Here is a 26,603-nt window from a genome sequence, read left to right as displayed (position 1 = left end):
TTTAAAATAAACTTTGTGTGACATTATGAAAGTGGTGTTGCAGCAATAATTACATAGGTAGAGTCCTTTAAGTCCTGCAAGACCAAAGCTATGCAATAAAAGGACAGTAGAGCTAACCAGTGCTTGTAAACCTTATCTTTAACTTCAGGTGACCCAGAAGTACTCGCCACCCTATGGTGTCTATTAAATTGGGAAGTCAGATGGTTAGCCTTAGTATGTCTCTTTTTATTTAACTGGGCACGCGTGAGAGGACGGGGTTATGATAGCCATTGAATGTGAATTATTGTGCCCTTCCAAAACAGACTGGATGATAATGATCAGTCTGTCTGAATGTGATTAAATAAATCCTGGCTGCATTAATTTATTTTCTTGCCAAGAATTTTCTTTGTCTGAGAGAAATCATCCTGTGAAGCAAAGACAAACATAGGTAAATGTTTTCAGAAGGGAAAATGCTTCTCTCACCACATTTTACAGGCAAAGGTTCATGTTATTGCTGATACCGTGATGCAAAAGGTCTGCCGAGAGCAGGGTACATGTCTGTTCATCTTACTACTTTATTAAACACTTAAACAAGGCTTGGCACATAGGAGGTGCTCAATTGATGTTTGTTAAATGAGGGAATGAATAAAAAATACTTTGCAGTTCTAAAGTTTGCAAGTAAATATTATTTAAAAGAATTGTATTGCTCTCAATCTTGATTTTAATGATGCCTTATATTTGGAATTCTTACATGAAAGCCACAGGTTTATCAATAAAGTCACAAGTTTTATCAATAAAACTTAAGACATTTCCTAAGGTGTAGTACTAAGATCTCTTCTCTCACAGCTTTGTCTCCCAGTATCTCAACTACACTCAGGCCACCGCCTATAATCTTTCCTCTAATAACTAAAAATCAACATCACCAGCCCCACCCTCTGTACTCATCTCCAATGAAATGGCTACTTCCCAATTTGATTACCCTACCATGAAAGCCATCAATTGACACAGAGATTCTAATAGTCTTTTTAGTGAATAGCAATCAAATATGAATGAACAACAATAGATCACTTGCCATTTGAAGAAAGCCTCCAGTGTAAAAGATAGAACAATGTAGGGAAAGGGGTGGGGAAGAAGTCAGAAGAAATAAAAGCAGGAAGATCACAAGGAAATTTTATTTAAGAAAAGGGTTAGTAAAATCCTAAGATGCAAGAAAGTTTAAGCTATCTATGAAACAAGAACAGAATATTATAAACAAGGAAGAATGAAAGAAAAGAAAGACCTGGGTGGTTTAACATCATATTAACAAATACATGTTTGACATATAAACTGAATAAAAAAGATGGGAGAGTATAACTCCCTGATTGTTTAGACAGAGAGTTTTTAGATTACAATTGCTCATCAAGTGTCCAGCCAGTAAAAGAAAGAAGTGCCAAACCAAGGCATAGTATTGAAACAACTAAAAAGAGAAAAAAGCAAGCAAGCAAGCAAGCCAGAAAGAAAGAAAGAAAGAAAGAAAGAAAGAAAGAAAGAAAGAAAGAAAGAAAGAAAGGGAAAGAAAGAAAGAAAGAAAAAGAAAAACTGATCACACGGGAGTCAGAAGCACGGTAGACTTCTCAGAGCAACAGAGGAAGCTGAATGACATTGGAGTGGTGATTGTAATATTCTGAGCAAAACATTTTTAAACTAGAATTTTATAACCAGCCAAAGTATCAACCAAGTTTCAGAAAGAATACACACATTTTGCTCTGAAATTTGCTCTAGGCTCCAGTCAAATAGAAGGCAGGAGAGAAACACTGTTCTGATATAGGACTTAACCAAGACAGAAACAAAGGGTGCAGGAAACAGAATCCAGCGTGAGAGAAAAGAGGAAATAAACATCAGCATGAGCTTCTGGAGTAGATCTAAACAGCATCGAGCCCAGTCAGACTGGCAGGAGGTCTGAGGCCTCCAGGAAGACTGTAGCAAGGGGGGACTTAATAGCTAAGTAGAATTTAGAGGATTTTAAGCCTTCTGTTAGAGATTTCAAGAACGCATGACAGATGTAGACAAACACATGTAAAAGGAAAAAAAGAGGCTTATTACTAACTCAAAGAAGAACAAATAAGTGCCAGAAAAGAAATGCCATCATAATAGCATAACACTAAGCTCAGTCCACATTTACATGGTTATAAGAACTCAAATGCTGAATCTTACCATACCCAATGTTTCTAAAGTCAATATACTGAAGGACAGATAGAAGGGAAAGTGGAAGTGAGAAGGTGGGGAAGGGGATATAAGTGGGCCAAATCATTATCCTACAAACAGGAAGTCAAAATGATGCATAAAACTGAAGAATAAGGACATATTTAGAAATATAGGAATAAATCCCAGAAGAAAAAGATAAAACAGGCTTGTAGAAATGCTCCAAGATGAGGTGTGTGGGTGTGTGTGTGTGTGTGGGTGTGTGTGTGTGTGCACGCACATATTGCAAGGAGGGGTAGGGCTAGATATTTCTGTACTTCATTGTAAGTTTAGTAATACTTCTAATGTCTATTAGAAGTGTAACATATGAAATCTTTTTTTCATGGATTACTTTGGAAAGCATTTAAAAATCATTTGGGGGACAGGGCACCTGGGTGGCTCAGTTGGTTAATCCCAGAGTCCTGGGATCAAGTTCCATATCAGGCCTCCACTCATTGGAGAGTCTGTTTCTCCCTTTCACTCTCCCTCTGTGTATGCTCTCTTAACTAAATAAATAAAAATCTTTAAAAAAATAAAAATAAATAAAAAATAAAAATCATTTCAGGGGCGCCTGAGTGGCTCAGCAGGTTAAGTGTCTGACTTCGGCTCAGGTCATGATTTTGGAGTCCTGGGATTGAGGCCCCTGTTGGGCTCTGTGCTCAGCAGGGAGTCTGCGTATCCCTCTGCCCCTCCGCCCCCCTCGTGCTCTCTCTCTCTTAAATAAATAAATAAAATCTTAAAAAAATAATAATAAATAAAAATCATTTGAAAAAAAATTGTTATTTTTAAGTGACAGTTAAATTTTGGATGACAGATAGCCCAAACTTACCCATAATTAGAAATTTAATTATGTAATTCTAGTTTCTCTGACTTCAGGATCTTTAGAACTTAATTAACATATGTACAGTGCTAGGGAGTATTCTTTATGAAGGCATCTGGAGGGTGTCATAGATTTTAATGTCCATTAACACTATGATGCCTACTTCTTAATTTTAGATTTGGCACTGCCCACTTAACTAAGCTGTTATGTATGGCCTACAAATATTAAAGAACAAAAACAAACAGAATAAATGATGCATGGCAGAGGGCAGAGCAATATTTTGAAAAGGAAGTTACACTGATCATGTCTTTGTCTAAATAGGAGATCTCTAAAATAGAAGGCGCAATTTTTAAACTAAAAAAACTTCTAAGTTCAAGCTTACTTACTAAAGAGTACAAAATACTTGCCGAAGGCTTTTGTATTAGCCAACACCTATTACTCCTTTTGCTGTTTTTCTTGCCATTTTTAAGTGAATTATATTTTTTAAGCAATTAATCTATCAGTTACTTTTTCTTTATAACATATTTAAAGATGGAGTTGCAAAGGACAAGTAAAAATTTTCTGTAGCTACAGTGGGGTTATGGTAGCCAAATTTTTTAAAGCAGAATTGTTGCTACCTGACAATAAAATTGGGGGGGGGGTGTAAAGTGTAACCAGTTATACTTTTATAAACCCTAGGTCAGAAATAATAATATCTAACAATGAAATATGAGGAAGTTTATTAGAAAACATGTACTGGACACAAAAGCACCAAAATAAAATAAGGAAGTCCCCACTCTTCATAGCACACTAGTTCTTTTCTCTCAGAATTGAGCAAAGTACAAAAGGGATCTTTCTCATGCAATCCTTGTCAGGTCCTTGACTTGGACAATCACTAGTGTTTTTATGTTTTATTTCCGGGTTCGGGCGTTGTTTTCTTACCAGTAATGGAGATTTTGGTTTTTCTCTTCAACTTAATATTATACTTATAACCCCTGGGGTCGGTTCTGACTAGTCTACATCCTCAGATAAATGTTCTCAGCTTCTGAAATCAATTCTTCCAGAGGTATGTCCATTAGACACATTCAATCTTTTTGGTTTATAGGTATTTTCAAAATAATTCAGAAATTCCACTATAACTCCTGACATATTTAAGGATCTCCTGTAGTTCTCGTCACATCTTTAGGGAACACAGGGTGAATATTTCATAACACAGTCACATTTTGCTAAGTCTAATTGCTTGGGTTATGACATTAAACCCTTTCAATTTCCTTCTGAAGGCAGTATGTACTGTTATAATTCAACATTTTTCTGTTCCTAAGCTTGTGGCAGTTAGAGAAAAATAGTAATGAGTGTTTCTTTAAATAGAACAGCTGTACTTGTGGGTTTTCAATGCTAATGTTCAGTGACCACTAATTTCATATCTTACCAGGCAAAACTGTATTTTATTCATTATGGAGTGAAACACATTTTGAGACTCTTCAGGCTGACTGCATGAAATTTAAGGGCAAACTGATACTTGTCTGAGCTCTGCAGGACAGAAATTTACGTGCATACTTTGAACAATTTTATTTTTGCTATTCAATTCCGTTAATGAACTATGGGATTTCTCCTGGTTCTGTCATTTGGGACTTCAAGCTGCTTAGTATCCATAAGGAATATTACCAGAGATTACTTGGTACTCAGAGTGATTGGAAAGAGTGGCCCACACTTGGGTACATATTCACAAAGCACATCTTAACGCTCTAAATGTAATGGAAATCATAATATGGCTCTTTCGTATCGTGGCACTCCCATTGCACCACGGGATGGCACATCTCAAACTGCAAAAGAAATTTCTTTCAGAAAGTATTCAGGATTCTGACACTACCCTCAAACATGTTCTGGAGCAATGACCGGCAATAAAATCTTACCATAGTTCATAGAACCAGAAGATTATTTGGCTGGCACAAAAAATTATTTAAATATTCCACTTATCTCCTGTGTTGTTGTTTTTTTTTTAATCACATGATATGGGGCGCCTGGGTGGTTCAGTTGGTTGGGCATCTGACTCTTGATTTCTGATCAGGTCATGATCTCAGGGTCCTGAAATCGAGCCCCATGTTGGGCTCTGCACTCAGCAGGGAGTCTGCTGGTCTGCTGGAGATTGTCTTTCTCCCTCTGCCCCCCCCCCCCCGCACGCAGACTCATAATCTCTCTCAAAAATAAATAAATAAATAAATAAACAAAATCTTTTAAAAAATCCCATAATATCTACCATAGTTAAATCTTTTAACATAGAGTTTGTTACACACATAAGTATGTTTGTATATATGTATATATGTATGTGCGTATATACACATACGTGTGTGTGTGTGTAATCATATTACTCCAATAAAGAATCCCTTGGTTCCTAAATCTAAAGAAACATGAATATCATAGCAATGAAGTAGAGAAGCTGATGGGCTCCATTGTAGAAAGGATCTGTCTCTGCTGTTTTCCTGCGAGGCGCCATTTACTCACGTTCCATATTTTGCCTCTGAATCAGCCAAAGAAGCTCTGTTCCCCCATCAAGGGGGAAACAAAAAAGTGAATCATTCTCTGAGTTTTTGTCCTAGGCCCCAAACATCTGTTAACACCCAAGAAGAGCCAGATTCCAAACACGTTCCAGGATATTAGCTTCAAACAAACTTCGGCTGACTCTGCCATCAATACCCCTACCTTCAGTCATACGTGGAATAACCGTTATTGTTCACCTGACACTTCCTTCGATTGGACCTTCCCTGGATTCCTGGACGAACACATACCCTAGACCCTTTTCTAGTAGGAACTCCTAGCCAAAAGCGACAACAAAATTCATTCTTCTCTCCTTTCTGAGTCTCCCAGACAGCTCGTCTGCTATTCTCTGTCTGTCACTTACACTATTCAATAAATTCTATTTTCACTTTCTCTGGCTCACGTTTGATTTCCATCCTGCGTGAAGCCAAGGCCCCTCTAGGCTGGTCCTGTGGGATCTTCCCCTGGGTTCTTGGACCCAGCCTGCCTACATCAGCAAGACAGTTTATTTGTTTTTGGTTTTTTTCCCTAATTTTGATTATGTATATGTATTTATGTGTGTGTGTGTGTGTGTGTGTGTAGCTAGTTTTTTAAATCATAAGCTACACTGTAAATATTTCAATTTGAAATTTTTTAAAGTAGAAAACAAGTGAAATGTCTTTGCACTACACTAATAAAAAACAAGAAAACCAAAAAAACTTACCCTCTGTCTTGCATATAAAGCATACTTGATAAATATATCACAATGAATAAAATTTAGACAGATATAATAATCTCAAACAGACTTTGAGAAAAATCAAGTTTTTACATTCTTATGAAAGGCAAATCCTATAAATACATATGAATAAAGTAAATGAATTATTGTTTCAAAAGTTCTATTTTTTTTCACATCAAAGATTTTGTCTGAAAGACAGAACCAGAAAACAAGCAAATCCAGTCCTTCACTACTCACAGTAAGTCATAATTACCTGTCCCTATAAGGCCTGGTGTTTAGTAACAACAAATATATTTAACATCAAAGGAAAAGTATATATAAATAGCAATTTATAATTTAAAAGAGAGTTTTACCAAAGACAGTCAGCTCTGCTGGATCACTGTCTCTTTCTCCCACCATGTTGGTGCCAACACAAGTATACATCCCTGCATCGCTTTTCCTGGTATTGGAGATCATCAGTTTTCCACCACGGATCTATTAAAATTTAAAAAAAAAGAAGAAGAAGAAGAAGAAAGAAAAAGAAAAGAGGGAGGGGAAAAAAAGAAAAGAAATAAAAGAAAGTAAAAGAAAAGAGAGAAAGAAAATGGAAAGTAAACAGCAAAGAGAAGAGTGACTAATAAATAATTTTGAATATTTAAGCAGACATTTTTTTTTTCCCTAAAGGAAATAACTCGGTGTCTAAGACACAAAACTTTCCCCCTATTTTGGCATCCGCATGTGTTTTTTCTTCTCTTAACTTCTCCCTCAAGATAAGCCTTCATATTCCCCTGCTAGAAAATGCTTTTGGCCATTCTTTTTCTTTCTTGTCTGGTCCTATTTTGACTCTTGTGACTGCTTCCACCAAATCCTAATGGTTGGTCTTCACTCTGAAGTAGCTTGAATGAATTGCTATTGCTATTTGTTATCAGAAAGGAGCACGAAATAACCGCTTTTGGTAATATAATGAAATCCAACTGACCCAGGGATTCGACAAGCATTTACTGAGCACCTCTATGGGCTGCACAGTGTTCTAGATGCTTGAGATTCAGGAGTAAACCAAATAATAATAAACCTCTGCCTTTGTGGAGCTTAAATTTCAATTGTTAGCATTAATTATCTATGTCTCACCTTGATTGTATGTATGAGATAATTTTTGAAGAGAAGGGCAGGTCAGATAAAAATAAATTTTTAAAAATGATGACAGTATGAGTTGGTGTAAATCATTGGTTTCTAAAAGGTGCTTCCTAATTGTTTCTTAAATGTGAAGCATTTATTGACCAAATAAACCAATGTAATATGTTAAAATGTCTATTTGTTAAAGAGGATATTGAAGTAGAATTACATTTTCAGTATGTGTATCACCAACTCACGGCTTCTTTTCCAATTTTTTTCTTTGTATTTATATCATTCAACAATATTAGCATCACAGTGACTGAATGTTCTTAAAGAGATAGGAGGTAAGAACACGCTGGTTTCCTCTGTTTTTTTCTCATACGCAAACAAACCCATGCAGTGTGTTCTCAACAGATATATGTCAGGCTAAAACTTGTCATGTCACAGAAAGGGACTTTCAATTTTGTTTTTACATGGGAAGACTGCCAACCTGTTCTTACTTATATGCAGTATAATAAACTGCAGGTTATAAAAATGGCCATGGAGGCCATTTCTCCTCCCCCGAAGCCGAGTTTGGCAATATGACTTGATTTGACCAACAAAACTGAAGCAGTGTTTTAGTAGACGAAAAGTGTTCTCAGATTGAGACTTGTCTTTCCTTGCTGCAGCTGGAATCCTAAGACCACCATGGGAACCAGTCCGAGCTGGCTTGCTGGAAAAGTAAAGGCCAATAGAAGAACCAAGATGCCCGGCTGGGTATGTGTCAATGGCCAGACATGTGAGTACATCCAGCCGCCAGCACATCTTGTAACTAAGCCACAGAAGCATGAGAAAACCTAGCAAAGACCAGCCAAGCTGGCCCAGAGTAAAGAATTGTCATCTTACCCACAGAATCATAGTCCAAATAAAATGGTTATTATAAGTCACTGTATTTTGTGGTGGTTTGTTATAAAGCGAAAATTGAATGATGCAAACATGAACTAGAAACCTTTCAACACTGATTTTACTCCATCACCAGGAGCATATTTTCATGCTTCGTATCCAAGCACAGACCACTGAGGACCAAATTCTCCCTGGCCTTGTAGATCCTCATGGTGTCAAGAGTTCAAGCCAGAATCACATGAATATTTGTTTTTATCTCTTATATGGACTATCCGGTTCTATGTTCTGATGTAATCACGATGCATGCATAAAAAAAAAATCTTCATTTATAAGATATTTTTAAAGATAACAGACACCAGACTATATGGACTTTTTATAGAAGTGGCACATTTGTTCAGTTAAATGAGACATTATTTTAAGTAAAACATATTTATTCTCAATAGTTATATTGAATATAAAAATTCTACTAAGAATAGCATCAGAGGTTTGAAGCGTTACCTACTATTTCAGTGAACTGGTTCCCATAGGCATCACAAACAAGTGTTGAGTAGATCCTCTAAAAATATAAAATAATTATATGCCATTCCCCTTCTGTACCTCTTTACAATATTCTGGGTGCCTCATTTTGATATTAATCAAGTGATGAACCTAATCATCAATTTTCCTTGAAAGCAGACTATTTTTCTACAAGAGCTAAACTGCAGAACCAAAAAAAGTCATGTTTACTTTGATTTTACTTTATACCTCTTAAACTCTGAAATGAATTCATGTATAAAATTTTAGTTATAAATATTAAATTTGAAGACTGGAGAAGGTGCTTGAAGTACTCATTACTTCACATTATCGTCTCTTATAATTTTGAAAATAGTGTCACAAGAAACGTTCTACTGAATATGGCTACGGCCATCATTTACCCTTTATCACTCATGTGATTCTACAGGACCAGAAGATGCATTTGAGATGTTAAAAAGAGCTTTGTCATTTTGTGCCGCAAAGATATATATACATGTATTTACATAGTCATATATATTTACATATTTGTATATTTTCATATTCAGATTGATATAATTATTAATATATCATCTAGACCTGATTTCTATGATTTTTGTCTCTTTGAAGCCTCATCGTGAAGTTTTAGTTCTTGCTTTTTCTTTCTCACTCCTTTCAATGCAGTGTAACCATAATTAGCGTTCAGGGCAGGTCTACAATTTTATTAGTGATAAAATATACCCATTTGAAGACTTGATAGTCAATCTCTGTAGGCATTAATTTTAATTTAACTCACACTTATTCTTTCTTCCTTGTCATCAATTCGAACTTTGTCTTTCTTCCAGTAGATGGTGGGTTCTGGGTGTCCCCTGGGAGGCTGGCACTCCAGGATTGCAGGCTCTCCGGCTGCCACTACGACATCTGTGGGATTTTGCCGGAAGTCATCTCGTAACACTGAAGAAAAACAATTGCAGTGAAAGAAAATTCAATGACAGTAACTTTAGCTTTCTCTTGCAAAAGGTCATTTCAAGTCTTACTTACTTTGTTCTAATAAAAATTAAATATTTACCGAGAACATAGCCACGTCTGTCTTAAAACATTCTAGAGCCAACCTAAATGTTCAACAGGGAAATGGCTGACTGTAGGATCGTGCATCTTTGCTATAAAATCTGATTTAAAATATAAGAAAAGTCTAAGGAAAATAAGAAATACTCATGATATAGTTTTGAGATTTAATACTCAAGGTACAAAATTGTTCATGCAGTATGATCCCATTTTCTATAAAGAAAAAGCCTATATACTTATACGTATATACAAACACTAAAATAAATTGTCAAGTTATACTTAAAACCTCAAAACAAGTCATGTGCACATGGTCTGTGAGCACGTATGCATGTCAATCTGGGACGGGAAGTAAGGTGAGAACTCTTTGAGAACGCCCTTTCTCATGACATGAATATGGACGAGATCCACACTGTTTTCATTACACTTCAGAAGACGGACTCATTGTTCACCCCGCAACGCACTAGCACCCACATACACAGGGCTACATTTTCATTCTCCGTGCATCTCCACCTGCCAAGTGACATCTGGGCAGCGTGACATTCAGAGCAGAGATATCCCTGATAGCAGTTTGGCCAGTCTGAATTTCTCCTCCTTTCATTAGGAGAACAGCAGGTTGGACCTCCATTGTAACCTCCGAAAATCTGGCACGCCTGGCTCTCCAAATGTCACCTATCTATCTGTGTGTGCTTTGCTTTGGCTGGCAAGATGAAAAGCCTGGAGAAATGACTTGTCCTATCAGATTGCAGAATGCTGCGTTACTTTAGCAAAGAAGGGCTATGTCTATTTTAGGGGAAACATTCAAAACAGTAGTCAAGACCAGGCCTATACCATATACCTCAACTGCCTCTGCTTTTTCTAACTGCCTGACTTTCCTATTCCTTTGTATTCCGACACTGACAACTTTGTTTCCTAAGTGTATCAAAAAGCAACACACACACACACACACACACACACACACACACACACACATGCACGGACAGTGTCTTATATCTATGTCTATACATAAATTCATCAAGCTGTTTGAAATCAAAATTAGGTAGCTTCTGCTAGCCTGTTTTGTGAATCATCTGCTACGAATGTGGATTGGGTCACACCAACTGTCTTCCGTGTCCTATAATGAGACCTACTTCAGCACTCTGCTCCTTTGTTGGGCAAAGTCTCTAGGTTAATTGTCATTCTCAAAATAAATAAAATTCCCTGGCCTGCAAATAGCTCCAGAGAGACAACTGAGTGACTTTTAGGGCTTTTCTTCTCTTGTCTCTTGCAACACATCCTTTAACAGGGGTTTCCGTCGTAATGAAGTCACGGCCTTTACGAGATTAGAGAATCTCGTCTCCTATTGAAGGAACAGTAAGAAAGAATTCAGCACAAATTGCTCACTCTCAGTTTATAAGCTGATTAATTTACTGCTTTTGCTGCTAAGGAAATGTGTTCGGCTTTAGCACGGTGAACTGCACATTTTTTGGTTCTCTTGTCTCACTGGCAAGAGAGGTGTGATTTATATGCATAAGGATTTGCTTCTGAATGGGCTGAGAGAAGCGTGCATTTAAATGTGACATTCAGGCAGGGGGATGGGAAGGGGTTAACACTGTGGTTCCCTTTTGCAGGTAAATCCTCCTGGGAAAGCAAGCTGGTGACTCATTTATATTCTAAATACAGAACAGCTGCCTATTTATGCAATGTTAAGACATGCAAAAATATGGTAACAGAGTGGAGAGCACCCCACCAATATCCGGAACTGGCAACAAATGGTGTTTTGGCAGGCCCTCAATCTGTTCCAAAATGACACATCTGGCCAGTCGAAGGACCTTCTCTAGAACTGGTCTCTTAACAAATGCCGTGCCAAAAAGCCTCTGCTCAAATGGTACTTAAGGCCATTGCAAATCATTCAGAAACACAGTGTTACATCAATTTGCAACAAGCCAAATTAAGAAAAAAAAAATAAAATAAAGGTCCTTTGACACGGAGGACAAAAAGGAGAAAAATATCATAACAAACTAAGGACTGCTACTCTTAAACAATATAACATGTGTTTATGGCATTCACAAAAAAGAAAATGACTCCAATTTGCAAATGAACCCAAGAAATCTAACATCAACTGTAATTTCAGGCTTTCAGACTATTCACCCAGAGAGTAGGGTGAGATAATAGTATAATTGGTACTGTACCCTCTTCAACTGGGAAAATGCTCTTTGGGGTTTGTATAGCATTCAGTTAATTCATTTTTTTTGCTTAGTGATACCATTTCTTTTACCCTAAGTCTTTGGGGTAATAAAATGGTTTCTTCTTTCTCTCAAGGGGAACACATCCTTTTCATCAGGCCCTAGCATTGGAGACCAAAAACTTACTCTTAGTGAAAAGTAAAGCCATTTTTACTCTTCTCAAATTGTCAAAAAGGATAGGTATGTTCTGATATTTGCTTACATGCTTCTGAGGTTTGTCGATCCATTCCTTAATATAAGCAAAGTAAAATGAAATAATAACTATTGTTTCCAGTTTTTGTGCTAATTTTTCATTTCTGTCTTGGATTTTGCCCTATACATTATTGCAGCTGATAAAGAAAAGAAAGTATTCCCTATAGTAAAGAATTCATGCATTTTGGATGAAGGGAAGTAAAACGGTCTTGCAAATGTAGAAAAGCAAAGCAAGTCCAAATTAAGTCTGTTTTTTTTTTTCTCCTGAGCCCCTATTGTAGAAAGAATTGAGAGCTACCTTTTTGATGTGGCTTGACAAGTAAGCCAAAACAAGGGTACGCAGCTATATGTGTAATAACTAAAGCTCCAAACAGGTTTTTAGGCAGAGTGAAAAGAAATAAACCCGATTAACTGAGAAACAAAATCTGGTTACAATGACAAAAGCTTAGAGGGTAGTATGAGGTTATGCTTTCAGGAAAAAAAAAAAAGATTTAATAGATATATACTTTTGATACAGAATTTTCTTGTGGAGCTAAATTTAGAATACAAGGGTTCAAGTCTCCATGGGGGGGGGGTGTGGACTCTCACTGGCTAGAACCAAAATATTCATTTCTGTATATGAGCTGAAAACCACAAATGAGAGTTCACCCAGCTACTCCTAACCTAGATTAGACTTGCATTCTTTTTACATTGACAGGCACTATGATTTAGGAAGTTATTTTGGAAGATCAGAAAGTTCTGAATTACTTGTGTGTTTCATAAAATATAGTTCATAGTCATGACATAAAGATTTGTAACAAATTAATTCAATTCTCCAGGAACATACCAAACACAACAATGTGCTTGGCACTGTCCTATAAAATGGTTAAGAAATAGAAAATGAGAATGACATGATAATGTCTGTGGTAAGCTTTTTCTCTACTATCCCTCAATGATCCATCTCCTCTGGCATTTATTCTCATATGCAATCTCCTCCCCTTTACTGTGGGCTGGGCCTAGTGACTCGCTTTTACTGAATAGATTATTGCAAAGTGATGGAATGTCACCTCCAAGATTAAGTTATAAATGATTGTAACTGTCATCTTTTTTACTCTCTCTGTCTCTGTCCTTCCCTCTTTCTCTTCATGGGATTCCTCTGATCATGTAAGATACCCTGTTTCTCAATGGAGAGGCCCATTTGACAATAATCTAAAGGCAGTTTCCAGGCAACAGCAAACAGGGAACTGAGGCTTTAGTCCAACTACCCTGGAGGACCCAAATCCCACCAAAAACCATATAAGCTTGAGAGCAGAAACTTTCTCAGTTGAGCCTTCACATGATACCACAGCCCTGACCAACACATTTACTGCAGCGTATGAGAGATCCTATAGCAGATGACTAAGTTAACTCTTATCTGGGTTCCTGATCCACAGGCAGCAAATAAATGTTTGTTATTTTAAGTCTCTGAGTCTCGTTGTTTGTTACACAGCAATAGGTAACTCATATAATGCCCTAAAAGAGTTTTACATCTAGTTGTGCCTTTAGAGCTTACATATCTTTGATTCCTGTCTTCTCATAATATCATCTTCTTTCACCTCCAACTCCTCTCCCTTCTGTTCCAAATCAACAGTGCTCAAGAATTTAAAAAATATATAATTTATACTTTTTATATCTTTATGTATTTTATAAAATATTTTGTATTTTATATTTTTTACATTTTTATTTTATATTTTGTCAACAAAGGCAAGGCAAATCATTACTCAGACATTTCCATGTTAGTTTATTAAATTAAATTAACAATAATAATGAGACAAGGCTACGTAATTAAGAGACCAAAAGATGTATTTCTGAATTATAAGGTACACACGTTTCAGAGTAGTTCTTAGAAATATAGAGACTAAAAATATTACCGATGAAAGTAGTCATACACATTATTGGATAAAGAATACCAACCATTACAAACTAAATAGATTATGAGAAAGGTAATCTAAAAGGAAATCACAAATAAAAACATTGTTAGCAGCAGTTGAAATGGATAGCAACTCCGATCGACACTGATAACAAGCCTTCTTGGCCAGCAGGGTTTCTCTCTGTATGTGCCCATGAGCTGTCAGAGCTGTGTGGCTCAAGACTTCTCAGTAGAAAACATAAGAGAGGAACATCTAATTATCAATGTACATTAGCATCTGGTGGTCTTTCTGCTTGGAAATCTCCCCCAGATTCCCTTTTGTTTCCTTACTTTTTCCTATTTCTTCCTTCAGACGCATACCATTCTTTCAGTGTCAGCTTCAGACTTATCTGAAAAGTTTCCTTCTACACTCACACTGGACTAGGTAACCCTCTAATGGACTCCCATCTTGAAGGGCATGGAAGACCTCATCGAATGGTCTTGATTGGTTGACTGAAGTGAAGAACTGCTCTTCATGAGGTGTGTTGTAGTCTTTTTCTCATATCAAATAAACCACAACACTTTTGTTTTGTTTTGTTCTAGTTGGTTGGATTTAAGGGATAGCATACTTGACTTGCCTACCCACAAGCTCATATAGCTCTAAAATAAAATCCAGGCAGTTCAAGAGGGTCAGATTAAATCAGGAAAGACACAACAGATCTTTGCCAACCAGTAAAACTGTTAGATCAAATTACACTGTCAGTATTAAAATGGACTAGAAAAAAATGTAATAGTTATTCCTATAGCTGGTACATATTGTTTCTCTCTCCCTACCATCACTAGCACCACCACCTAGCACCACGGGGAATGAGCAGCTGTAATGCCAACCAGCCTGAAGCTCAAGTCTTCTATTCTACTTCTGAGGAAGGAACACTGTCTCTTCCTGCTGCACTAAATGGTTGCTGTTGACAGCCATGCTGTGACCCCAGGGGGAGCTCCAGCCTCAGGATGAAACTGAGGCTACGCACTTGAAAAAAAATCTGAGTTCTTGATGACCTATCTGGACAAATAAATCTTGAAGACTGTGCCAAATCTGGACTTTCTAGTTACATGATCTAAATGAGTTTTTTTCATACTTAGACCAGTTTAAATTGAGTTTCCCCTTTCAACTGAAAGCTCCTCACTGACAAGCTATAATAATTCTGCATTTTTCTGAAGTTTCTATGATGGAAAGACCAAATATATCAAAAGAGGAATCATCATTCACAACAAACTATTTTATTATATTTGGTACAATCAAACAAAATAGGGGCGGAAGGCACAGGCTAGCCACCAGCTAAATAGATGATAAAATCTGATATTTAGGGGACAAGTCATAAGTGGTTTCTTCTGCACAGAAGGGGAACGAGAAAGAAAGAACTCAGTGGGGAGACATCCTGCTACCGCTGTGCAAGCTGACACTCTGGCACTCTGGCACCTCTGCAGCATGCTGACAATTCCAAAATGAGACGCTCTCCCCCGCCCCCCCCTCATCTCTACTATGACTCCCGGTGCAAGCAAATTCGCTCAGCAAATGATCTAGATCAACCAGTGATACGAATTGGAGCATGCTGAATAAACAAGGGTGCCCTGTGACTTGTTCATTTTCAAGTCATAGCATTTTGGGCAGCCTGGTATTCTGCAGGGAATAAAACACACAAATACACAATTCACAAGAGGAAGGGCCCGCTCCAGATTTCTTAGCTAAGCCTTTATTCTTGAATCCCTTTTTTTTTTTTTTTTTAGCTCTGTTCTGTCCTCACCAGCAACATAATTTGAAGGCCTGCTAAGAGTGCCAAGTCTTCCTTAATGTTTTCCATTAATGTTTAAAACTTGCTGAAGGATTCTTAGAAATTGCATGGAAACATCTTGCTCTCTGTAATTTGTATCCGTAACCTCTGTAATGCATATGTTCTCCTCGGGGACCGAGTGTTGAGATCATTCATAAACTCTTGGATCGCATGTGGCACTGCAAACTGGTGACATCTGACCACGGCAGACTCCGAGGCCTGTCTCTGGCAATCATTTCCTCTGGTTTGAGTTAAGGAGCCGGCAGTTGGCATACCTTCAACACTTGGAAGTCCTATTTTTGGCAAAGCCTAGCATCTGATATTTGACAGGGATCTGCATACTCTATCCATTAGCTTAGGAGGAAGTTGTGGATAGGAGCTAATTAATGTTTAATCGGCTCCTCTTTTTTCTTCCTTAAAGTGCCATCATCCACAAAACTGCTCATGTGGGATTGATGTTTCCAGCATCACAGAGAGCTCAAAGGAATGAGAGCGTCTTAAGAGATGTGCCCAAATATAGTACTCGAGGAGGAGGATGGTGTCTGGAACAGCAGGTATTAGCCTAAACATTTTCAAGGCAAAGCTTTCCTCTATTCAGAAGAAAAACCTCCTCTCAACACCCTCAAAATATTCTACTCTACTATCCAAATAACTTCTTTCTAGCACCTGCCCCATTTAGGGCTAATTCCAGGCTTGGTTACAGAGATGCCTACAACTTTGGGTAATGGAAAAAATAGCACATTGAATTCAAAATACAGAACTACACAGGCTAGCATTTAAAAAAAAATAGCATCAAGTAATGTTTCTCAAGATGGTAACAGGGAGACAGGCCTTGCTGTCTCAGTTGGAGAAATGTGCAACTCTTGATCTCAGGGTAATAAGTTCAAGCCCCACGTTGGGCGTAGAAATTACTTAAATAAATAAAACTTAGAAAAGAGAAAAGGTGGTAACAAGGGAAATACCAGATTTTTCAAGCTTATGATACTGCCTCCTACTTTCTCTAGATCTAGGTTTGAGTATAAACAAACAAACAAACAAATAATCACAACATCTTTACAGGATTTGTATTTACAGGATGATTACAAACAGCCATCTGTCTGCTTCTAGCTTTTCAATCTGGTTCATGTCCCATGAGCCTCAAGTCTTTAGCCAAAGCAGTTAGGCTCCTAGGTTTCAGGAAGGCTTGTTACAACTGCTTTGCACAATGCTGTTTCTGCCCTTCCCATTTTTCTTCCACATCCCTCTCTTTCTCTTCCTTCTCATTTAACCCTCACTATTAGACCAAAGAAAATAAAAGTTTGAGAGGACTAAATATCATATATATAGATAGGCAAAAAAACAAAACAAAAACGAAAACAAAAGAAAAAAAAACCCTAAAATCAATATATTTAAGTGCACATTTAAATTTAAAATAAACACAAGTATATGTTTAAATTCTAACTTCAGGATTCATCACAGCTTTATAGCTACATATGTCAATTTGAATAAAGGAATAAAGAGTGCTATCAAGTGAATATTAATGTGCTGCTTTATTCTGGATCCCAATAGATTGCCGCCCTTCTCCCGCCTTGTTAGTCCTTATCTAAGGCATTAGCTTTTACAGCATTCTAACACTGCATAGTTCACAGAGGTACTCAATCTCGACAGCATCTTCCTGTCATTCTACCCTGTCCTAGCATCAACGGGTTATTGCTCCAATGTTTCTCTCCCATGGTGTATTCTGATGTGCATGATCAACATGAATTACAATGCCAAGTAACTGCCAGATGTCATGAGTTATAAACTCAATAGTCTAAGGATTATTACACATTAGGGCACCCTACAGTGCAAGGGTGTCCTGGAATTTATGTGTTATTTATTACCTATTGGCAGGGTCTCAATGTAATCTCACCCCTGCTGATGAAATGAGGGTTGGAAGGAGAGGAAGGTCAAGGTCAACCTCCCTCGTCAAGAATGCCAGTTACTTTGAAACTACTGTTGCTTTATCTTTTCTCCCCTTTACCTGAAACTCAATGAAATCTCTGAATAAGAGGAATATATATTAGAATGCATCTATGGACTCTCAACTCAATTATGCTGATATCACAATTTTCATCATGTCACCTATTTTGACAACACATTTCATAACCATAACCAGTAGAGGTCAATTTAGAGGGTACCCGTGAGTCCCTCCATAAACTTAAAAATGACCTCTTTGAAAGCACTCTGTTTATTTTCCTTTTTTTACATAACAGGAACATAGACCAAAGACTAACAGCATGAAACTTATTTAAATTTTTAATGCAACAATGAGAACATTTTTTAAAAATTATGTCCCACAAGCCTGTGGACTCTTCAGTCTTTCCCATCCAATATTTTAAGATTTACATATGTCCACACCACAAAATATGGCCATTATTCTAAGCTGTCATGAATTTTGCTGAAATGGACATAATGTGACATCTTATATTCTTCTAGAAATGTTCTGTTTGATTACTACATGACACAAAACTTGAAACGTTTCCTAATCCAGAATACGGTATATTTATTTTCAAATAGGCTGATTAAAAAAAGCTCTATCATCTCTCTCTTCTATCCCAAAGACCCAGTAACCTTCTTTTCTTTTGCCACCAAATGAATTCTGAATGCCGCAGTTAACATTCAGTAATCTCATTACACATCTACCATGAATCTTCAAAAGCATCACCATGTTTTGACAGGTGAGCAGGACAAGAGAAAGCAAGGGGTATATCCAAGCACTTTTTATTTTTATTTTTTTTAATATTTATTTGACAGAGATAGAGACAGCCAGCGAGAGAGGGAACACAAACAGGGGGAGTGAGAGAGAAAGAAGCAGGCTCATAGTGGAAGAGCCTGATGTGGGGCTCGATCCCATAACGCCGGGATCACGCCCTGAGCCCAAGGCGGACGCTTAACAACTAGGCCACCCAGGCGCCCCGCAAGCACTTTTTATTAATGCAAATGTGCTAAAGACCACATTTAAATTATTTCAGAAAACTCATATATATAACACCACTGACAACAACTGGGAGACAACGTGCTTGACATTTTTTGTTTACCTATTGAAAGCACAATTTCTCTTATCCCTGATGCTAAGTCCACAACCCACCCCCACTCCGCCCATTGCCATCTACTCTCTATGAAAACAAACTGATACCAAAGAACCAATACTGAATATCTTTTCAGGTGTAAGTAATGCTGAGTCCTCATGATGAAAATTTACTGTGTGTTTTCCTGAAAAGTATTTAAACATTCACATATACTTTAATTAGAACTTCACACCTTAAATGAAACTAGAAAGATATCATCTTAAGCATGGAAGTCTTTAAAAAAAATCCCTCCCTTCCTCTGACATACTCTGGAGTCAACCTTGGCCGTGCTCAGCAATAAGGGAATAAATCAAATTGTCTTCGGAGTCTCTGGCTATATTTTTATTCCCTGGGTTCCACTGGTAGTGTGAGGACAAGGACTCCGTACATTTTCATTCCCAAATTAAGACAAAGAATAAACGGAGCCACTTCCTTCCTGCTTGGAGAGGTGCCAACTCCCTACCTAGAAATAACTGCCTCATTCATTGCATGTGATTGTTTTATCTTCTCTACCTGAGAGGGTACCAAAACTTGATAAGAGTTATCAAAGAGTCTATCAAGCCTTCATTATTTTGTCTTTATCAAGGCTATTTGTGATACCAGATTATCAAATTATTATAATCTCAAATTTTGGCCATTTTCATGCATCAAATATCAATTGCTTCATCCCACTCTTCCCCAAAACCATCTATAAATGGTAAAATTAGAAATATTTTCTTATGCTGTCAATGAATAGTCAAATTTATAACTATTCTGAATATCCTACTTGCTCTCCTCCATTTGCCAAGGTGCTTTCATAGGACCTGCAACTGGCATTTAATTTATGCTTCTGAGACTACCACTATTTGGCAAGGAGGCAATAATGGCATTGTGGTTAAAATAATGGATTTTGTCAGAGGACTGTGTTTGAATCTCAGCTCTGCTACTTTATTAACTGAATGGTCTTATATAATCTCTGAGTTTCTTCATCAGAAAAATGGAGATAATAATGCTTTGGATTGTTATGAAGAATTAAAAAAATGGTCTTTGTAAAGCACACTGGGACATAAAAGAAGGACCTCATAAATGAGAATTATTATTGCTACTGGGAATTAGAAATACTGGTAAATAAGAAGGACCTTGTAATTCCATTTTTGTATTGAATTTTAAGTGAGTTTATTTATTTTATTTATTTTTTAAAGATTCTACTTATTTATTTGACAGAGAGAGAGAGGCAGCAAGAGAGGGAACACAAGCAGGGGGAGTGTGAGAGAGAGAAGTAGGCTTCCTGCCAAGCAGGGAGCCCGATGCGGGGCTGGATCCCAGAACGCTGGGATCATGACCTGAGCCGAAGGCAAACGCTTAATGACTGAGCCACCCAGGTGCCCTTGAATTTTAAGTGAGTTTAAGTGTCAATTTTTAATTCCTGTGTCTGTCAGAAACTTAGTAATGTTCAAGAACACTGTGTATAAAATATTTCCTATTTTAAGGACCTGATGGTCAGACAGCCAAACTCTATGCAATTGCTACTAGACAATGATAATAACTAGAAGTGAGTACTATGGGAGTTGGGATTTATATACAATAGCATAATCCAAAATCAAATATGTTTAGATATTTATGTTATGTTGTTAAGTATTAACAGGACAATAAAATGTCATTGATTCCTCCCAATTGAAAAGTTCATGTTTACCTGGTAAATTTTATACAGTTCATTTTTAAAAGGTGATTTTAACATAATATTTAATTTTGCTTTGTTTAAATGATACCAAATAATTTAGAGATTCTTCACTTTCCAATCAGTTCTAGTTGTAACTATAACTTTTATTTAACAGAAGAATTTTCTAAATCAGTCACTTCTTTCCTTATTTTATTTTTTAATTTTTAAGTAATCTGCACACCCAACATGGGGCTCGAACTCACAATCCTGAGATGAAGAGTCACATGCTCCAACAACTGAGCCAGCCATGCTCCCCTCACTTCTTTTTTATTTGATAAGTATGTACTGCATATTTTGTTGTTGCAAGGTGCTAGGCAACACATTTAGGAGTACAAGATACTTCAAGTCAAGATGTTGACTTCAGGGAGCTAAAGAGATTTAGGAGAGTTACCATGTATAAGTCAAAATCTACAATCTGAAAGAAAGGGGAAAAAAAAGCATGCAGTAACTACATTGAGAGGTACACTGAAAATGCATTAAAGCCCAAAGGAGAGAAACACTGAATTCAACAAGGAAGGCATTTTAGAGGAGCCAGCTTCAGAGTTGGGTTTGGAATATGCAGCATATGCTTTAATTAATTACAAAAAGAAAAGAAACATTCTGGAATGTGCTTGCATGCACATAAAGCAATTTCTGGAACAATACCTAAGAAACTAATAATAACAAATGCCTTTGCAGAGAGAAACAAAACTGGGAAGTAAAAGATGGAAGGGGAAGACTTCACTATATTCACCTTATACCTTTTGATTTTACAACCCTGTTAATGTAGTAATTATTTATTAATATTTATATTTAACAACGTATGAGTAAAAATAAAATGATTATGTGTGTTTTCAAAGTATACGATCTGTCCCAACTGGATTCAACAGAGTTGTAAAAAGGTTATGGAAACTCAGAGACACAAAGTGCAAGTTTATAGAAGAATGGTGGTTTGGAACATAAATGTCAACAGAATATCTGTAGGATGATGATAAGCCTGACCTTAGAGATCAAAATATATAATTTGATTAATTAGCTCTTTTCTAAGAATAAAAATTCAGAAGACTTGAATGTTGAGAAGGTCGCTTCTTTTCATGGAAAGTTAATTGAAGCCCTACCATGAGTTTCATACAAGAGATATGAAGGTGAGGAAGAGGACAACCTTTTGATCCAGACCTAGGCCTCTTAGTGCCTATGTAAAGGACCAGATAAAAAGCAAGAAAGTTATGGAGGAAGGAGTAAGTAGTGGTGCCTCTGCTCTAGTTGAGAGAGGCTTGATGCCATTGCATATTAACTGTCTTCACAGAGTGCATAAAAGCCAAAATATCATTTACTTAGAAAAAGTTCTTCATCTCTCCCAAATTGTAAGTTGTGAATCTATAAACACATTTTAAATATGTGAATCAAGAAAATTATAAATGATTCTTTCTTTAAAAATACTTATCTTCATTTGAAAGTTCTTCATAGAGTTTTCTTTCTTCTTCTTCTTTATTTTTAAAGATTTATTTATTATAGAGACAGAGAAAGCACAAGGAGAAGAGCCAGAGGGAGAGGGAGAGAGAAACCCAAGCAGACTCCCCACTGAGAGTGGAGCCTGACCTGGGGCTCCATCTCAGCATCCTGAGATCACAACCTGAGCTGACCTAAGCCAAAACCAAGAGTTGGATGTTTAAACAACTGTGCCACCCAGGCACCCCTTCATGTGGTTTTCTTTATTGGAAATGTTTTAAAAAATTGTTCAGTTTTATAAAGATTTTGGCTTATTATCTTTGCTATGTCTATGCCTTTTATATTTCATATAATTTGAATATATAAAAACATTAGCTTTTTATTTTATTTTAAAGATTAATTTATTTATTTGAGAGAGAGAGAGAGAGGGTACATGCGGGAGGAGGGGCAAAGGGGAGAACCTCAAGCCGACTCTCCGCTGAGCCAGGAGCCCAACTCGGGGCTCAATCCCATGACCCATGAGATCACAACCTGAGCCAAAACTAAGAGTCAGATGCTTAACCAACTGAACCACCCAGGCGCCCCTAGCTTTTTATTTTAAAAGTGAAGAAACAGGATTCATATATGTACAGATTAAGCATAATGATATTATTCAATCTTTAATATAACTTTTTTTATAGGATGATAGTTGGTGGTATATCATAAAATGAATTATATTCCATCTTAAACAATATAATTAACTCTCTAGGAAACTTTCTCTATACCAGTAAATTCAATTTTGTCTAATCCTTAGGTTTATGATAATGTCAGCTCATTAAAATGTTAGTTAAAACTCATTAAAACACACACTCAGAGGTAACAGCTTCATTACTGTAATACGAGGTAAAGAAAAAGAGAATGCTCTATTATCATTTAATTGTTTTCAGAATTGAATATATTTGCATAATAAAAAGATTCACTGTATATTTTCAATAGTCTTCAAGTATTAAGCAGCCCAATAATTTAAAAATGTGTTCTCTAAAAATGACTTTGTTACTGCAGAATTCTGGTTGTTCTTCATTTAGAAAAAGTGGCCATATTAGAAATAGAAAATAATTTGAAATAATACTAAAATATGTTAACACAGTTTATTTCTTTTTCAATGTTTATAATGTCTAGCTAGAATAGGATTTCCATACAATAGTGGATGGCTTAATCAAATGCTGCAATTAATTGCCTTCACTAGATACATCAATACTTTGTAAGAATGGAAAGTCAGGTAGAAATTACATTGGAAATTAGCTGTATCTACAATTCAGATGTAATCATTTCATGTTTCTCCCCCATAGTAGCTTAGCCAGAGTAAATACTTGATATTATTTCTGAGAGTTAAGATGTGGAAAATTCGTATAAGTGATTTTTTTTTAATTCTCTTCCAAATCAGACATGATAAAACCATTACCATTAAAGCACTGCATAAAATATATGTAATTCTAATGTATATTTCCTGTCTTGTATTCTAAGATACTTCCCTAATTTTCCTCCCACTAGCCATTTACTCTTGCATGTACTTTGCCAGAAACTTTCTGTCCTTAAAGCATAGTCAATGTCACTCAAAAATGGAGTGTCCTCGGACATACATTCTTCCAAGTTAACCTCTGCCAGTCCTGCCTCCATGCTGATGCCTCTAAAGTGAATGCCTCCTTCCTTGAGCCCCCTGGAGCTCCAGACTCACGTGACATCACCACTTGAGTGTCTAAGAGTATCTTGAATTTAACGTGACCAAAATGGAATTCTTGATTTTTGTCACACAAATGTTCATCTCCCCAATCTTCAGTGTCTTTGTATATGGTATTGCCATATACAAATTGCTCAAGAAGTTATTAATTTTCCTCCACTTCTGTCCACTATGGACACATACACACACTATCCTGTCCATCAGTAAGACCTAAATGACTTTGAAACTTCCTCAGAATCAATTTTTTTTTTACCTCTATCGCTGTCATTTGGTTTAAGTCACTATCATCTCACCAGAAATACTGAAGCTGACTCTTAACAATATTAGTTTTGTCTTGCCTCTCTTACAGTCAATTCTCCACAAAGCAGAGTAATATCATGAAAATTATAAGACAAATTTTGTCATCCCTTTACCTAAAATTATCCAAAGGATTCATCATGTTTTCAAAAAAACAGATAAATAAACAAATGAACAATACCCAAATTCTTTACTTTGGCCTACAAAGCATCTTGGGGTCTGGCTCTCATCTTCCATGACCCTTGCCTCTTACTCCATTCTCCCCCAATGAGTTTGGTCCTTCTCTTCTTCTAGCAATGCAGATAACTTCTTTAGGCCCTATTCCTACACTCCTCACTCTGAAATTTTCTTCCCCTAAGATCTCCTTTTAGGTCTCCTCTTTTTGTCCATCAAATCTCAGTTTACATGTCAAATCTTTGGGTTCCCCTTTTATGATGACCCAATCGAAAGAACACGATCACACATATCACATCTCTCTGGTATTTTCCCCCTGCATATCACATATCACTATGTGAAATTATTATAGTTTGTTTGTTTGTTCCTTATCTATCTGCCTCCAATAGAATGTAAACTAATGCCATGAAAGCAGAGACTAAGTTCATTTTGTCTTTTGTTGTATCCCAAGGGTCTGGAATGATATTCTTGGCACAAAATAAGTGCTTGTAAATATTTATTGAATGAATAGATGAGTTAAGAATTTCAATTCTTGTCATTAGCTAAACTGGATATTGTTGATTATTACATATGCATCTTTAGTAGAAAGTTTCCTAAGTTGATTCAATGATTTTACTCAATAAATGTATAGAGAGTTTCTTGTTCTTTATTTTGGTAAATGATACAGTATGCTTTGAAAGAGATTATTGTGGAATGATCTCCCATTTATGAACTTCTCAAGATCATGTTCTGAATATCTGAAAATATTTCAGTTTTCTGGTAGGGTGGGAAAAATCAAAACCTAATAATTGTCAAGACGGCCTGCATAGAAGGTGAGTGGAAACCTCATGATGACCCGGGGAGATAGGTCAGTTTATGACTGAAAAGACAGGAGTTCCAAAATGCTATCTTCATTCAGTTAATAAGAGGAGAAGCCAGAATTTGAAAATAAATCTTCTGTTTTTATTCCGGAGCCTATACTTTAAGATTATTGTAGTGGAAACTTAGGCATAACAGACATATTTTATAATTTCTGTACCTAATTATTAAATATACTAAAAATAATTTAACTTGGTAACTAAGATCTTTGTTATAATCAGTTATCGTATCGTGCTGTGAGACGGTGATTTCAAACATTAGGCTAAGTCTATTCTTAATTCAAAATTCATGATGAAACTTGCTTCTTTGACTAAATCTCTAATATGAACTAGATTTTCTACAATTGCTTTTTTCAGAAAAACCCAAAGAACAAAAGCTAACGGTAAGTGAATTGCTGACCAGTAGGACACTGTTGTCTTTCTGTGTAATGAACTATTGTGGCTTTTCTAAGGGTATGTTCAAGCCCTCAGGATTAGGGAATTTCTTTCTTTCTTTCTTTCTTTCTTCTTTCTTTCTTTCTTTCTTTCTTTCTTTCTTTCTTTCTTTCTTCTTTCTTTTGTTAATATATAAGTCAATTTCTTCTTTCAGCAAAAGTAAATCTTTATGCAGCTTCAATCTTTTCTATTTTCTCATTAATTTTTATGGAATATTAGAAAATAGATGTGGGCATCTCAGGGATATTTCACTTCTCAGAATCATATAGTCACTGTGAGGTTATAATTTTTGCAACGACAAGTACAGCCAGAATTCTGCATCTCCAGCTATTCCTTGCCCTCTGCAGGGTAGGCCCTAGCACCTCACAGGTTTTGGTGAAGGAAATCATTCAATTTGAATCCTGGGATCATTACTTATTAGCCATGGAATTTAGAACAAGTTATTTTCCCTTTCTAAGCCTCTGCTTCTTCATCTGTGAAATGGGAATAATGGTGACCATCATCCAGGGTGGCAATGAGGGTTAAGTGAAAGAATTTTTGGCATTTAGCACATACTTGGCAAAGAGGAGTATTCATTCATTATCATGGCTTTGCATAATCGAATAGAGATATTTATAGTTATATATTTGCCCTTAGAAAGTACACGTCTCCTCACAGTGATAATTCTCTTGATTAAGTTAATAAGTATATAAAAAAATTGTAGGTAACATACAATAGAATGGAAATTTCTCTATTATCACACTCATTTAATAATGTAATATTTAGTAAGTAACATTCAATATGTTGCATAAGCAACTAATATTCATTGGGCTTAAATAATCACTTTAAATATTTACACTAATTCATTTAGATGAAGACACTTTAATTTTGCTTTACATTAATTAAGAAAAAATAATCACTCACTTTTTGGGTAGACTTTCTTAGTAAAAACACATAGAACAAGTGGGTCAAGCTTTTTAGCAAAAGAAGGGATCACAATGTGTAGCAAGTAGATGTAAAAAAATGACTCTACAATAATGCC

The 26,603-nt window shown here is 36.4% G+C and overlaps 1 protein-coding gene across 1 annotated transcript in view; it reads right to left on the bottom strand.

Moving 5' to 3' along the window:
* Nucleotides 1–26,603, bottom strand: part of ROBO2 (roundabout guidance receptor 2) — a gene marked incomplete at its 5' end in the record, with an annotated part of 530,965 nt that overhangs the window by 161,266 nt on the left and 343,096 nt on the right. Inside the window, 2 exons of the mRNA XM_040621098.1 lie at nucleotides 6,602–6,722; nucleotides 9,508–9,665. Coding sequence (XP_040477032.1) covers nucleotides 6,602–6,722; nucleotides 9,508–9,665 — 279 coding nt within the window. The remainder of the gene's footprint in view (nucleotides 1–6,601; nucleotides 6,723–9,507; nucleotides 9,666–26,603) is intronic.

This window comes from Ursus maritimus, unplaced genomic scaffold (genome assembly GCF_017311325.1).
Source record: "Ursus maritimus isolate PB19 unplaced genomic scaffold, ASM1731132v1 scaffold_4, whole genome shotgun sequence".
Lineage (NCBI taxonomy): Eukaryota > Metazoa > Chordata > Mammalia > Carnivora > Ursidae > Ursus > Ursus maritimus.
This window is presented reverse-complemented; position numbering and strand designations above follow the sequence as displayed.